At 40.0% G+C, this 17248-nt stretch overlaps 1 protein-coding gene across 2 annotated transcripts in view; it reads right to left on the bottom strand.

Annotated features, from left to right (window-relative positions):
* EIF2B3 (eukaryotic translation initiation factor 2B subunit gamma) overlaps positions 1-16277 on the bottom strand; it is a 170102-nt gene extending 153825 nt beyond the window's left edge. For both annotated transcript variants that reach the window (XR_011377360.1, XM_030869951.2), the window contains exons 1-3: positions 16192-16277; positions 10587-10743; positions 3718-3863 (exon numbers count right to left, since the gene is read on the bottom strand). Coding sequence is in view for 1 of the 2 variants with exons in the window: in XM_030869951.2 (XP_030725811.1) it covers positions 3718-3863; positions 10587-10734 (294 nt within the window). In the remaining variant the exon portion in view is untranslated. The remainder of the gene's footprint in view (positions 1-3717; positions 3864-10586; positions 10744-16191) is intronic.
* Between the last annotated feature and the right edge of the window lie 971 nt (positions 16278-17248).

The raw sequence follows: 17248 nt of genomic DNA, 5'->3' as shown, positions 1-17248 counted from the left end.
CAGTTGTATGGCTATATACAAGCAATAAACAATTAGAAAATAGAATAAAAAATACTAGTTACAATATCATTACATTGAAATGAAACAGGAATAAAATTATTGAAAGATGTTCAAAACCTCTATACTGAAAATTATAAAAACATTACTGAGAGAAATTACAGAAAATCTAAATAAATAGATGTTCAAGGATTGGAAGATTCAATATGAAGATGTCAATTCTCCCCAAATTGACCTACAGATTCAATGCAATTCCAATCAAAATCCCAGAAAGCTTTTTTTGTAAAAACTGGCAAATTAATTCTAAAATTTATATGGAAATGCAAAGGACCTAGAATAACCAAGGCAATCTTCAGGAAAAGGAAATCCAAAGGACCTAGACTAGCCAAGGCAATCTTCAGGAAAAGGAACAAAGTTGGCAGATTTATAGTACCTGATTTCTAGACCTACTTTATAAAGTTAAAAATAATCAAGACTTTATTAAATGTGGTACGGGAAGTAGAGACAAAAAGACCAATGGAACAAAGTAGAGAGAACAGAAATAGCACACTCAGGGACTTTCCTGGTGACGTAGTGATTAAGAATCCACCTGCCAGGGCTTCCCTGGTGGCACAGTGGTTGAGAGTCCGCCTGCCGATGCAGGGGACACGGGTTCGTGCCCTGGTCCGGGAAGATCCCACATGCCGCAGAGCGGCTAGGTCCGTGAGCCATGGCTGCTGAGCCTGCGCGTCCGGAGCCTGTGCTCTGCAATGGGAGAGGCCACAACAGTGAGAGGCCCGCGTACCGCAAAAAAAAAAAAAAAAAAAAAAAAAGAATCCACCTGCCAATGCAGGGGACACAGGTTCAATCTCCGGTCCAGGAAGATCTCACATGCTGCAGAGCAACTAAGCCCATGCACCACAACTACTGAGCCTGTGCTCTACAGCCCATGAGCCACAACTACTGAGCCTGTGGGCCACAACTACTGAAGCCTGCTTGCCTAGAGCCCATGCTCTGCAACAAGAGAAGCCACTGCAATGAGAAGCTCACACACTGCAATGAAGACCAAAAAACACAGCCAAAAATAAATAAATTTAAAAATGAAAAAAGAAATAGCACACACATAATCGGTCAACTGATTTTCAACTAAGGCTTCAGAGCAATTCAATGGGGAAAGGCAGGTCTTTTTAACAAATGATGCTGGAACAACTGAATATCCATACAGAAAAAAGTAAACCTTTATACCTTTACTTTTAGAAGTAAATACAAAAGACTATCTTTATAAGCTTGGGGTAAGCAAAGATTTCTTAGGACACAAAAAGTACTAACCGTAAAAGAAAAAATCAGTAATCTGGATTTCATCAACATTTGAAACTTCTGGTCATCAAAGTCACCATTAAAAATGTAAGAAGGCAAGTCACAGACTGGCAGAAAATATTCACAACACATATCTGACAAAAGCCTTGCACCTATAATATATAAAGAATTTCTATAATCAATAATAACAAGGCAAACAACTCAAAAAAAAGGCAAATGCCTTGAACAGACATTCCATGAAGATATACAAATGGTTAATAATCATATGAAAAGGTGATCAGTATCATTATCATCAAGGAAATGCAAATTAAAACCACAATGAGGGCTTCCTTGGTGGCGCAGTGGTTAAGAATCCAGCTGTCAATGCAGGGGACACGGGTTCGAGCCCTGGTCCAGGAAGATCCCACATACCACAGAGCAACTAAGCTCCTGCGCCACAACTACTGAGCCTGCGCTCTAGAGCCCGTGAGCCACAACTACTGAGCCCACTTGCCACAACTACTGAAGTCCGTGCGCCTAGAGCCCATGCTCTACAACAAGAGAAGCCACAGCAACGAGAAGCCTGCGCACTGCAACAAAGAGTAGCCCCCGCTCGTCGCAACTACAGAAAGCCCACATGCAGCAATGAAGAACCAACGCAGCCAAAACTAATAAATAAAATAAATAAACAAAATATCATTAAAAAAAGAATAAACATAGTTATTAAAAAAAACACCCACAATGAGATAGTGGTACATAACACACACTAGAATGGTTAAGATTAAAAAGACTGATAATACCAAGTGTTGATGAAGATGTGAAGCAAGTACAATTCTTATACATTGCTGATGAAGTGTAAAATGTACAACCACTTAGAAAACTATTTGGCAGTTTGCAATAAAGTAAACCCTATAACCTATAATATTTTTACAAAAAAACCTGCAGAACAATATTCATAACTGCTTTATTCATAATATCTAAAAATTAGAAACAATCCAAATGACCATCAACAGAAAAATGGGTAAATAGTGGTATATTTATTCAATGGACTACTACTCAGCAATAAACAAGAACTAGTTATACCTGCAATCATATGAATGAATTTGAAAAATATTATGCTGAACAAAATAAACCAGAATAAAATTATATGATTTCATTTATACCTAGTTCATGAACAAGCAAAATTAATATATGGTGATAGAAATCAGAACAGCAGTTGACTCTAAAGGTGCAGGATTGACTAAAATAAAGCACAAAGGAACTTTGAGAGGTGATGAAAATGTTCTAGATTTGGATAATGATAACCTGGGTATATATAATTGTCAAAACTCATTGAACTATATAATACCTGTGTATTCTACTGTGTGTAAATTATTCCCCAATAAAGGGAAGGAAAGGCTGTGTACATATCTGCATTAATTTTTTGTTCTTTAGTGCACAGGTAGGTTGAAAATAATAATACATCTGTTTGCAGTCACTAGAAATAGTAGGAAAAATTTTGCCCCCCAACTCAAGTAAGATAGCAACATTATCACACAGAATGAATTTTTTCCAAAGGACATCAATTTGAGAACAACTGACAGTGGATCTTTCTCAGTTTATGGGCCACAGGCCACTGGGGAGACTGTACCCTCATATCCATAGACCCGTGTTAATTTCTTAATCAAAGGAGACTAAACATTCAAATATTATCATGTGGGGGAGCTGAAATTTTTGAAAGTTTCTTCGTACTTCTTTCCAGTCGATCCCTCATCTGCAGTGTGAACTGCTGGTCTGATTTCTATTACTATATATTAGTTTTGCTTATTCAGGAACTTTATATAAATGGAATCTTTTGAAGTATATTTGAAGTATATTTTTTTATAAAGATGTACTATGACTGAAAAATATTGGAAACTAGTGACTGTAACAACTGTCTAAATCTTCACTAGTAACCAAACTAAAAAGCAGTTGAAACATGGGCAAGAAAGAATGTGATGCAAGAATATATTTTTTAAAATGCACTGTAGGGAGTTCCCTGGTGGTGCAGTGGTTAAGAATCCGCCTGCCAAGGCAGGGGACATGGGTTAGATCCCCAGTTCTGGAAGATCCCACATGCCACGGAGCAACTAAGCCTGTGCACCACAACTACTGAACCTGCGCTGTAGAGCCCAAGAGCCACAGCTACTGAGCCCACATGCCTAAAGCCCATGCTCCGCAACAAGAGAAGCCACTGCAATGAGAAGCCCTTGCACCGCAACGAAGAGTAGCCCCCACTCGCCACAACTAGAGAAAAGCCTGCGCACAGCAGCAAAGACCCAATGGAGCCAAAATAAATAAATAAATAAAACAAAATAAAAAATAAAATATTAAGGAAAAAAAGCACTGTAAACTGCAATGCATTGGGAAAACATAAGATGATATTTATCTTCAATGAACAATAAAAATCAAGAAATAGTTTTTCACCTTAAGTTTCTCATATATGTGGCGCAGAGAATCTGCAGTTCCCATGTCAGGTTCATCAGGAATCCACACAATATCTAGCTTCATTTTCATCTTGAAGTCTGCACATAGAGCCTTTTGGACATCCCTGGTGGTAATGACAATGACTTCTATAGCATGAAAGAAAAAAAGAAGGAAAAACTCTCATTCATTTAGACAATGGTTACACTTTTTCAATTAGATTTGGTCTGTTTCTAGATTTAGTAATAACAGCTAATATTATTGAGACTTTTCAACGTATTTTACGTGCATTCTCTCAGTTAATTCTTACAGCAATCACATGTTACGAATGAGAAAACTTGGAGTAAAAGAAATGAAGTGACTTTGTTCAGGGTACTAAAACTAGTAAACGAGATCTAAGATAAAACTCGCGTCTGTATGATTAGAGCCCATGCTTTAACTAATACATTACACACCACTTCTTCCTGATGTAAAGAATTTAGAAGAGCATTTATCAAAGCATATACAAATAGGATCACATTTTAACTCTTCATTCACTCCAAAGAAAGAGCTATCACCACTCTCCATCAGACAGCCGTTAGTGCTTCACTGAGGATCACAATGAACGCAGTAACAGGCAGTTTCCACGTAATAGATGCCTTCACCTTATCCAGGTAGCTATCAATTAATGACAGAAAACTTGGGGTTTTGTCATGGATCTTTGGCAGGGTAATATAACCCACTGCAATATAACATGTGTTGCTGATATCTGAAGATCAGATTTTAGCACCTCTAAAGTGTAACAATTTCCACTACTTGTTCCATGATAGTGCTCAATTATCTCTCCCTTTCACTATAATCATTCTCTTTTCTATTTTCTTCCCTTCTTTCTTCCTCTTTCTTTTTCAAATCATTTAACCTTTCTTCTTTCCTTCTCACTTTCTTCCTTTCCCCATTTGGCTTTCTTTCAGTCATTAACTCACTCATTCAACCAATAAGTACAAATACATTTAATATGTAAAGGACAAATAGGCACTGAGAATTCAGAAATGAACTAAACATGGTTCCCATTCTTAAGAAACGTAATATGGAAAAATTAGACATGGAAATGATTAATTAAGGAAGGCTTCATGGAAGGGATCGCCTCTGAGGCAGGCATGATGAATTCAAGTCCAACAAAAATTTCTTTAGTTCATACTGTACATAAAATGCTGATGTTACAAAGATGAATTAGACACAGTACCTGCTCTCAGGGAGATCAGTCTCCCATGCCACTAACTATAGCATAAAGCAGGCCTTGAGAGGTACTGAGATAGAAAAACAAAGTGTGATGAAAGCATAGAGGATGATTATGCTCTGATTAAAACTGTTTGTGATTAAAACTCTTTGTGATTTCAAAGAGAAGGTGACACTTCCATAGGTTGGAGAGGACATTTTAGGTAGAGTGAAGGGAGTAACTATAAACACGGGACAGTCAGTCTCATAATTGGACCAGGAATCTTCCGTATGGAGAGAGACTAATGCTAAGCGGGGCTATGTTAACTTCCCTAAAATCACAAACAACATGAACAGAGTGAACATAGAGTTTACTGTTCAACTAAAGAATCCCATATTTAGGAGACATTCTCCAAATTCTGACTGAGCCTCAGTGAGAAGGAATTTTCTATATACCACAAAAGGTCATCACCAAGCATAACTAAAGATATATAGCAAAAGTGAAAAAAAAAAAGTTATAGATGACAAATCCATAAGAACTTACTACAGGGAAGTAGTATATTTAAAAGTGTATTAAGATGTGTCCTTCACCTGTAAGACTGAGATCTAAAGAGAAAACCTTTTCTAAAACACATCTCTTTGGGACTTCCCTGGTGGCGCAGTGGTTAAGACTCCGCGCTCCCAATGCAGGGGGCCCAGGTTCGACTCCTGGTCAGGGAACTAGATCCCACATGCATGCTGCAACTAAGAGTTTACATTCGTATGCCACAACTAAGGAGCCCGTGAGCCACAACTAAGACCCAGCACAACCGAATAAATATTTTTATTTTATTAAAATAAATGTTTTTTAAAATGTTTTATTAAAAAAATAAAACACCTCTCTTAAGGTCAATGTCATACAGACTACTGCAAAGAAGTGTTCATGGGTCTATCTCAAGAAGGTATGAGTGGAATAAACACTGGATCACAACCCTGGGGCCCAGGATCTGGCACCACCTCCATCTGGTATTCTGATTTGCTATATCTAACTATAGAACACCTCAAACTCATTGTGGCCAAAGCCAAACTCATTGTCTTCGCTCAAATCTGTTCCTTGGGAAGCAACCTAAATGTCCATCAACAGAGGAACGATAAAGAAGATGTGGTACATACATACAATGGAATATTACTCAGCCATAAATAGGAACGAAATTGTGCCATTTGCAGAGACGTGGATAGACCTAGAGACTGTCATATAGAGTGAAGTAAGTCAGAAAGAGAAAAACAAATGTCGTATAATATTGCTTATACGTGGAATCTAGAAAAATGATACAGATGAACTTACACGCAAAGCAGAAATAGAGACACAGGTGTAAAGAACAAACGTATGGATACCAAGGGGGGAAGGGGGCGGTGGGATGAATTGGGATTGACATATATACACTACTATGCATAAAATAGAAAACTAATGAGAACCTACTGTATAGCACAGGGAACTCTACTCAGTGCTCTATGGTGACCTAAATGGGAAGGAAATCCAAAAAAAGAGGGGATATATGTATACATACAACTGATTCACTTTGCTGTACAGCAGAAACTAACACAACATTGTAAAGCAACTATATTCCAATAAAAATTAATTTAAAAAAATAAAAGTCACCTGAAATGAAAAACAAAAAAACAAAAAACCTGTTCCTTGTCCCATATTCCCTTTCCTATTACCTAGTTACCCACCTAGTTACCCAAGCAAAAAGTAGAAGGAATCTTCCCTTTCTTTCTGCTACCCATCCCCATTAATCAACAACTTTTTCAGATGGTCCTTCTTCTCCATCCTTAGTGCTAAATGCCTTGGCTCAGACCCTCTTCATTGCTAGTGTGGACTTTGGTAACAACCTCCTAATTCATAACCCTGCTTCTAGTCTTAACTCCTCCACACTGATTCTTCACAAAGCTTCCAAAGCAATTTTTTAAAAAATCTGAGTTGTCAAATTTATCACCATAAAGTTGTTCACAATATTTACTTACTATCTTTTTTGTTTGTTTTTTTGGCTGCACTGCATGGCTGTGGGAACTCAGATCCCAGACCAGGGATTGAACCTGGGCCACAGCAGTGAAAGCACCAAATCCTAACCATTAGACCACCAGGTAACTCCCCTGCTCATTATCTTTTTAATGTCTATAGGATCTGTAGTGATGTTCCCTCTCTCATTCCTGTTATTAACAATTTGTGTTTTCTCTCCTTTTTCTGATCAGTCTAATTAAAATTTAATAATTTTATTGATTTTTTTCAAAAAACCACCCCATCGTCTGGTTTTACTGATCTTCTCTAACACTTTTGGTTTCTATTTCATTTATTTCTGCTCTTATTATTTTTATTTCCTTTTTTCTACTTATTTGGGTTTCATTTGCTCCTCTTTTTCCAGCTTGTCAAAGTAGAAGCTTAGATGATAATTTGAGACACTTTTTTCTTTTCTAACAGAGTGCTTAATGCTAAAAATTTTTCTCTAATCATTGCTTTAACTATATCCCTCAAATTTTAATATACTGAAATTTTATTTTCAGTAAGTTCAAAATATTTTCTAATTTCCCTTGTGGTCAGATGGCCAAAAAGCACATGAAAAGATGCTCAACATCACTAATTATTAAAGAAATGCAAATCAAAACTACAATGAGGTATCACCTCACACTGGTCAGAATGGCCATCATCAAAAAATCTACAAACAATAGATGCTGGACAGGGTGTGGAGAAAAGGGAACCCTCCTACACTGTTGATGGGAATGTAAATTGATACAACCACTATGGAGAACAGTATGCAAGTTCCTTAAAAAACTAAAAATAGGGCTTCCCTGGTGGCACAGTGGTTGAGAGTCTGCCTGCCGATGCAGGGTACACGTGTTCATGCCCCGGTCCGGGAAGATTCCACATGCCGCGGAGCGGCTGGGCCTGTGAGCCATGGCCGCTGAGCCTGCGCATCCGGAGCCTGTGTTCCGCAACGGGAGAGGCCACAGCAGTGAGAGGCCCGCGTACCTCAAAAAAAAAAAAAACCTAAAAATAGAACTACTATATGACCCAGCAATCCCACTCCTAGGCATATACTCGGAGAAAACAATAATTTGAAAAGATACATGCACCCCAATGTTCACTGCAGCACTATGTACAATAGCCAGGACATGGAAGCAACCTAAATATCCATCAACAGAGGAATGGATAAAGAAGATGTGGTACATATATACAATGGAATATTAGTCAGCCATAAAAAAGAACAAAATAATGCCATTTGCAGCAACATGGATAGACCTAGAGATTGTCATACTGAGTGAAGTCAGACACAGAAAGACAAATATCATATGATATCGCTTATATGTGGAATCTAAAAAAAGGGTACGAATGAACTTAGTTACAAAACAGAAGTAGAGTCACAGATGTAGAAAACCAAGGGGATGGGGGGGGTAAAACTGGGAGATTGGGATTGACATAGACACACTACTATATATAAAATAGATAACTAATAAGAACCTACTGTATAACACAGGGAACTCAATTCTCTATAATGGCCTATATGGGAAAAGAATCTAAAAAAAAGAATGGATATATGTATAACTGATTCACTTTGCTGTACACCTGAAACTAACACAACGTTGTAAATCAACTATCCTACAATAAAAATTTTTTAAAAAATTTCCCTTGTGGTTTCTTCTTTGGGTTATGTAGAAATATGTGGTTTAATTTCCAAATACTTAGGGTTCTCTTGATACCTCTCTGTTATTGATTTCTAATTTAACTCTACTGTGGTCAGAGAATATATTTTGTATGATTTTAATCTTTATAAATTTACTGAGACCTGTTTTATTTTTAAAAATATGGTCTATTTTGGTAAAGGTTCTTAGCACTTGAAAAGGATGTGCATTCTCCTTTACTGGGTGGAATGTCTATAAATGTCAATGTCTACAGTTTGACCTATAAAGGTCAAACGGTAGAAAATCCTAAGGAATCTACAAAAAGCTACAAGAATTAGTAATAAGTGTATTTAGAAAAGTTACAGGATGCAAGGTCAGCATAAAGAAACTGTATTTTTATGTACTAGCAACAAACTACTGGAAACTGGAATAATTACCATTTATGATAACATCAAAAATATCAACTACTTAGAAATAAATCTAACAAAATATGTGTAAGTCCTATACACTGAAAACTGTAAAACACTGTTGAGGGAAATTACAAAAGACCTAAATAAATGGAGAGATATACCACGCTCCTGGATCAGAAGACTCAATATTATGACGATGTGAATTCTCTTCCTACTGATTTATGGATTCAATTCAATCTCAATCAAAATTAAAGCAACCTTTTTTTTTTTTTTTTTTTTTGCTGTACGCGGGCCTCTCACTGTTGTGGCCTCTCCCGTTGCGGAGCACAGGCTCCGGACGCGCAGGCTCAGCGGCCATGGCTCACGGGGCCCAGCCGCTCCACGGCATGTGGGATCTTCCCAGATCGGGGCACGAACCCGTGTCCCCTGAATCGGCAGGCGGACTCTCAACCACTGCGCCACCAGGGAAGCCCTGAAGCAACACTTTTTGTAGAAACTGATAAGCTGATTCTAAAATTTATATAAAGATGCAAAGGACTTAGAATAGTTAAAACACTAATTTAGGGCTTCCCTGGTGGCGAGTCCGCCTGCCGATGCAGGCGACACGGGTTCGTGCCCCGGTCCGAGGGAATCCCACGTGCCGCGGAGCGGCTGGGCCCGTGAGCCATGGCCGCTGGGCCTGCGCGTCCGGAGCCTGTGCTCCGCAACGGGAGAGGCCACAACAGTGAGAGGCCCGCGTACAGCAAAAAAAAAAAAAACAAAAAAAACCCCCACTAATTTAACCATATTAAACCTCGGTTTAAGCCTTTCACTGGTTCCCCACTGCTTTCAGGAAAAAAAATCTACATTCATCAGCATGCAATACAAGGCCCTTCATAGCATGATCCCTGTTTACTTCTCTCATTACATCTACTCCTCCCCCTTACACTTGATATTACAGCCAAATAAAATGAAAAGTAGCTGCCAGAACATGCTGTGCTGATCATGACTCTATCTCTGCATACATTATTACTTCTGTATGGAATGCTCTCTCCACACTGGTAGGCCTGGTAATCTATTTTTCAAGACTCAATTCAAGGGTCAGCTAGTCTGTAAGCCTTCTCTGAATCCCTCAAGTAGAAACAGCAACTTCCTTATAACAAGCACTTATAATGTGCCTCTGTTATAACATTTATCACATTTCACGATGATAATCTGTTTACATGTGTATCTTTCCAATAGACTTTAAGGTTCTAGAAATCAGGTTCCGAGTTAATATTTTCAATTCTGTACCCTAGTGCTTAATATATTACCTGGCACATACAGGTTCTCAGTAAGTACTGACTATGAGGCACTCGTATTCCTCATATCATGTTCTGACATCCTTCCAGGGTTCATCTTAGATCACCGTGGAGACTAGCTCTAAAAAAGTAACACTTAGCACTATCTTCTCAACCTTTTTCACACAGCGATAGAGTACTTCTGAGTTCCTAATTTAAAGAGGCCAGTCTCCAGCCAACATTGAGTCCTAGTCTTCTTGCATTCATCCTGTCTCACCCTCATAAAACTGACAAATCACTGGGATCAAACACCCTAAAAGTTTTATGAGTACATCTCATTGCCATAACTCACCTTCAAATCCAATACGTTCAAGCAGATTCAATGGGTACCAAATTAAAGGTTTGTTCCCAACTGGAAGCAGAGGTTTGGGAATACCGGAAGTCAGGTCTGTCATCCGAGATCCCCCTCCAACTGCCATTACTACTGCTTGAAATTCCATTTTTACAAACTGCAATCACAGAGAAAAACAAGAGAAAAAGAAGTAACAAAAATCAAAGCATACACAGTACTAATCCTATTTTTAGTTAGGTTATTGATATCCACTTATGACAAATACATCATTTCCAACTCCAGTAACCAGAATAAGAAAGGGTCCTTAGCTGCAGTATAAACATCACATTTATCCTATTCTCTTACTCACGGATATATACTCTCAGCTCCAACCTGGGGAGATGGGCTGGAGGAGGGATATGAATTAAGAAAAAAAAAAATCTGGCCCTTGTTCTTGAGTTGCTCACAATTAAGTGAAGACAAATAGAATAAATTACAGTACATTATCATTAATGCCATGGCAGGGATACATCCAAGATGCAGTAGGCATGTATAGTGACGGTAACACCTAAGTCTTCCTAGAAAAGATGGAAGGTTTTACAGGAAAGTAATGCTTGAGCTGACTCTTAAAGGAGTAAGAGTTTACCAATTTGTTTTCTGATATGTGAGTTCATATTCCTTGAAAAAAATTTTAAACTTCTGACTAGAATTAACAGCACAAATACAAGCACATTAGATCTCTGAAAAGTGTGAAATGAGTTAAGATTTTCCAATAATCCAGCCACTTGCTCCCATTTTCTCATTACCCCCAACTTGAAAGATATCACTATAAACACAAAGGTAGGCTTGTATCTTAACCTAGATTTGCAGAGCCCAATTGCAGAAACAAACCAAATTAACTCCTTTTTTTCACACTCAAGGTAATAAATGAACCTGTTTGACATTCAAAAAAATCTCTTTACAGCAGCTACCACAGAAGAGAGGCACAATAAAAGATCATAAATCAAAACCTCAAGAAAATACTAGCAAACAGAATCCAACAGCACATTAAAAGGATCATACACCATGATCAAGTGGGGTTTATACCAGGAATGCAAGGATTCTTCAGTATACGCAAATCAATGAATGTGATAAGCCATATTAACAAATTAAAGGAGAAAAACCATATGATCATATCAATAGATACAGAAAAAGCTTTTGACAAAACTCAACACCCATTTATGATAAAAACCCTCCAGAAAGTAGGCATAGAGGGAACTTACCTCAACATAATAAAGGCCGTATATGACAAACCCACAGCCAACATCATCCTCAATGGTGAGAAACTGAAATCATTTCCACTAAGATCAGGAACAAGACACGGTTGCCCACTCTCACCACTATTATTCAACATAGTTTGGAAATTTTAGCCACAGCAATCAGAGAAGAAAAAGAAATAAAAGGAATCCAACTCGGAAAAGAAAAAGTAAAACTGTCACTGTTTGCAGATGACATGACACTACACATAGAGAATCCTAAAGATGCTACCAGAAAACTACTAAAGCTAATCAATAAATTTGGTAAAGTAGCAGGATATAAAATTAATGTACAGAAATCTCTTGCATTTCTATACACAAATGATGAAAAAGTTGAAAGAGAAATTAAGGAAACACTCTCATTTACCATTACAACAAAAAGAATAAAATACCTAGGAATAAACCTACCTAAGGAAAAGAAAGACCTGTATGCAGAAAACTATAAGACACTGATGAAAGAAATTAAAGATGATACAAACAGATGGAGAGATATACCATGTTCTTGGATTAGAAGAATCAACATTGTGAAAATGACTATACTACCCGAAGCAATCTACAGATTCAATGCAATCCCTATCAAACTACCAATGACATTTTTCACAGAACAAGAACAAAAAATTTCACAATTTGTATGGAAACACAAAAGATCCCGAATAGCCAAAGCAATCTTGAGAAAGAAAAACGGAGCTGGAGGAATCAGGCTCCCTGACTTCAGACTATACTACAAAGCTACAGTAATCAAGACAATATGGTACTGGCACAAAAACAGAAATATAGATCAATGGAACAGGATAGAAAGCGCAGAGATAAACCCACACACATATGGTCAACTTATTTTTGATAAAGGAGGCAAGAATATACAGTGGAGAAAAGACAGCCTCTTCAATAAGTGGTGCTGGGGGAACTGGACAGCTACATGTAAAAGAATGAAATTAGAACACTCCCTAATACCATACACAAAAATAAACTCAAAATGGATTAAAGACCTAAATGTAAGGCCAGACACCATAAAACTCTTAGAGGAAAACACAGGCAGGACACTCTCTGACATAAATCACAGCAAGATCCTTTTTGACCCACCTCCTAGAGAAATGGAAATAAAAATAAACAAATGGGACCTAATGAAACTTCAAAGCTTTTGCACAGCAAAGGAAACCATAAACAAGACCAAAAGACAACCCTCAGAATGGGAGAAAATATTTGCAAAGGAAGCAACTGACAAAGGATTAATCTCCAAAATATACAAGCAGCTCATGTAGCTCAATATCAAAAAAAGAAACAACCCAATCCAAAAATGCGCAGAAGACCCAAACAGACATTTCTCCAAAGAAGATATACAGGTTGCCAACAAACACATGAAAGGATACTCAACATCACTAATCATCAGAGAAATGCAAATCAAAACTTTAATGAGATATCACCTCACACCGGTCATAATGGCCATCATCAAAAAATCTACGAACAGTGAATGCTGGAGAGGGTGTGGAGATAAGGGAACCCTCTTACACTGTTGGTGGGAATGTAAAGTGACACAGTCACTATGGAGAACAATATGGAGGTTCCTTAAAAAATTAAAAGTAGAACTACCATATGACCCAGCAATCCCACTACTGGGCATATATCCTGAGAAAACCATCATTCAAAAAGAGTCATGTACCACAATGTTCATTGCAGCTCTACCTACAATAGCCAGGACATGGAAGCAACCTAAGTGTCCATCGACAGATGAATGGATAAAGAAGATGTGGCACATATATACAATAGAATGTTACTCAGCCATAAAAAGAAATGAAATTGAGTTATTTGTAGTGAGGTGGATGGACCTAGAGTCTGTCATACAGAGTGAAGTAAGTCAGAAAGAGAAAAACAAATACCGTATGCTAACACATATATATATAGAATCTAAAAAAAAGGTTCTGGCCTTCCCTGGTGGCGCAGTGGTTGGGGGTCTGCCTGCCGATGCAGGGGGCACGGGTTCGTGCCCCGGTCCGGGAGGATTCCAGGTGCCGCTGAGCGGCTGGGCCCGTGAGCCACGGCCGCTGAGCCTGCGCGTCCGGAGCCTGTGCTCCACAACGGGAGAGGCTACAACAGTGAGAGGCCCGCGTACCGCAAAAAAAAAAAAAAAAAAGAAAGAAAGGTTCTAAAGAACCTAGGGCAGGACAGGAATAAACATGCAGACATCGAGAATGGAGTTGACACAGGGAGGAGGAAGGGTAAGCTGGGACAAAGTGAGAGAGTGGCATGGACATACATACACTACCAAATGTAAAATAGATAGCTAGTGGGAAGCAGCCGCATAGCACAGGGAGATCAGCTCGGTGCTTTGTGTCCACCTAGAGGGGTGGCATAGGGAGTGTGGGAGGGTGATGTAAGAGGGAGGAATATGGGGATATATGTATAGCTGATTCACTTTGTTATACAGCAGAAACCAACACACCATTGTAAAGCAATTATACTCCAATAAAGACGTTAAAAAAATCACAAATCCTTATTGATTTAAAATAAAAGTACTCTTTGACTTACAACCAATGATGTAACCTTTCAAAAACAAGTGTGAAATTCAATGTTTAGAAAAAAAATTATTTAACACCAAACTGGCAAATAATGTTGCACCTTTACCGTAATTGTGATCAGTCCTGTGCTCCTCACATCAGTATCTAATCTACAACACTCACACCCTGTACACCCAAGCACAAAGTGAAGGCTCTTGCCCAACATCCACAACTTTAAGATGTAGTAATTTCAATTCCAGCAGGCACTGCCTCAGATTGGAATTTAACTTCAATCTGGCACTGTATAACTCCCATAACATCTGATGTTATGTTGAAAAGAGCTCTGGACCCTTAAGGGTCAAAAGACCTGAGTCTGAGTTCTGGTTCTGCCACTTACAGGTGAAGTAACAAGGGGCCTGACATTTAAAACTCTCAGCGTCCTCAGTTTCTAGACGGGAGACTGGTGGTTAAGTTCACAGGCCCTCAAGCTAGACGGCCTGGGTCTGAATTCTAGTTCTACCATGAATTAGCTGTGTGATCCAGGGCAAGCTACATAACTTCTCCACCTCAGTCTTCTTAATTTTCTAAGATGAGAATAATTACAGTTTCTACTTCACATAGATTTATAAATATTAAATGAGTTAATCTATGTAAAGCACACATAATAATGTCAGTCCCATGACAAGCATTATGTGTTTGATATTCGATAGGTCATGGAAGCCTTCTGTGCCAGCTGAACCATAATTCTGGTCCCTGTATTGCTATTCTTGCCTCCTAGGTTGCCTTTCTGCTGTGCCTAGTATTTAATCACCTATTAGACTTTTAAGACTCAGTTCAAGAACCACCTTGCCTAAAAAGCCATTCCTATCCGTTCCCACCCTCCTGGAGAAGTAAATCTTTCCTCCTTAATTGCTTCCACTCTACTATGTACAGATCATCTCTACCTTTACAGGCTGTGTTGCACATTTATTTAAATGTCTATTTCCTATGAGTTCCTTGACTGTCACTGCTGTATCCCCAGTACTTGACACAACTCCCGTCAGATGCTAGGCACTCAATCAGTGCTCTGTGGAATGAGCATCTGTAAACCTCACAACAACCCCGTGGTAAGACTCAAGCTCAAACATTAGAACCCAGGTCACTAGGTTCACAGAGGTTCCTGCTCTCAATGAGGCTCTGGGTGACAATCATGAACATAACCATCCATGATACCAGGCAGCCTGTCAAATGTCTCAGTGTCACTACCACGACTCTGGGTGATGGGAATGAAGGCAAAGACGCGTTAGCCACTCAAGTTTTAAAGGGGGTGTTATGGCATCCCAGACCTGCCTCCGTCATAGCACTCACTGCCTTCTCCCTCTGTAAACTGGTAAGATAAAACACCGTATCATAACTGATCTCTCAGCCAAAACTTATTGTATTTCACTGTCTTGCACCTAAACAACCAAAAACAGAATAAATGAACGAAGGACTTCAGTGTAAAGGACTAGGCACTGTGCTCAGGGCGTCTGCTCCTGGGTCTGGTGCACACTTGCTGTGACTTCTAGCAGATCTTCCCCTCCCTGAAACTCAGTTTCCCCATCTGTTGCACAAGGTGGCTGGCTCGGATTCTCCCCGAGCTTCCTTCTAGTTCGGGCACTTGGCTCTGAGGCCGGGTCGGGCAGGCACTCGAGCTGGCGACTCAGACTCTGCACCCCCGCCAGCCGCTCAGGCCCTCCTTAACCAGGTTCGAGGAGCCCGCCTCCCTCCGGTGCAGCAAGGCCCGGCGGCCTCCACCGCGCGGCTCACCCCGCCAACCAGCTCGTGCGCAGCCTGACAGCGCACCAGCCGCAGCTTTACCTCACGTCCCCGCGCACCACAACCGCTCGCTCGCGTGGCTCCCCACGCCGCCGCCGACTGACAGCCCAAAGGCGCAGGCGCGCGATGGCCGGGCAGATCGATGGGACGAACTGGGCAGGCCCGCGGAGAAGGAACGAGCACCGAGTGATAGATGCCGGCCGAGAAGGGCACGGCGGGGAGGAGGGGAGGAGGCGAGGAGGCGGGGCCGCCTGAGCCTTTTCGTTCGTTCACACATCACCAAGGCCCATTGAGCGTCCCTCACAGGGCGGGGGAACTAGTCATAGCCTCTTCCTTCAGGCAGTTCTCCTTCTAGGACCTGGCCTCAACTGCCACTCTGCGAAAAGAGAGCTCTTTGGGAGCTGCGGTTTGGGGCTAGCCAGTGGAGAACTCACCAAGGATTGCCAAGGTTTTCTATGTCCAGTGAGGTCTAATGTGGCGACTCAGCGTTGGCTTTCTGAACCAGACTATTATGGTATGGAAAACATCCACTTGTAGCCATCAAAACAGTTGGTCGGGGGTGTGGGATTAGGGAAGATCTCATTGAGATGGTGACACTGAACAGTGGCTTGGAGAGAGTGAGTCAAATGTATATCTTGGGTAAGAGCCTTCCCAGAAGACTAGCCAGCAAGTGCAAAGGCCCTGAAGAGAGATGGCAAGTTCAAAGAACAGCAAGGAGACCAATATGGCTAAAGCAAAGTAAGCCAGGGTGAGAGTGGATGATGGCAGAGGAGGCTAGAGAGGCAATGGGGAAGAGGATGAAGAATTCAGATCCTGTGGGTCTTGTAGGCCGTTGTGAGGACCTTGAATTATGCAGAGGAGCAGCGATATAACAGTTTTTAAAAGGATCACTTTGGTTGCTGTGTTGAGCACAGACTCCCTGGAAGCAGGGGCAACTGCACGAAAGAACCCAAACACCTGAGTCTAGACTCCAACAGTTGTGAGAGATAATAAAATATTTATTTGTTTTAAGCAGTAAATTTTGACACAGATTGTTAAGCTACATTATCTGATTTTTTTTCTTTTTTTTTTTTCTTTGCTGCGTGGCTTGCAGGGATCT

The sequence above is a fragment of the Globicephala melas genome, chromosome 1, assembly GCF_963455315.2.
Source record: "Globicephala melas chromosome 1, mGloMel1.2, whole genome shotgun sequence".
NCBI lineage: Eukaryota > Metazoa > Chordata > Mammalia > Artiodactyla > Delphinidae > Globicephala > Globicephala melas.
Note: the sequence above shows the minus strand (reverse complement) of the source record. Positions and strands in the feature narration are given on the sequence as shown.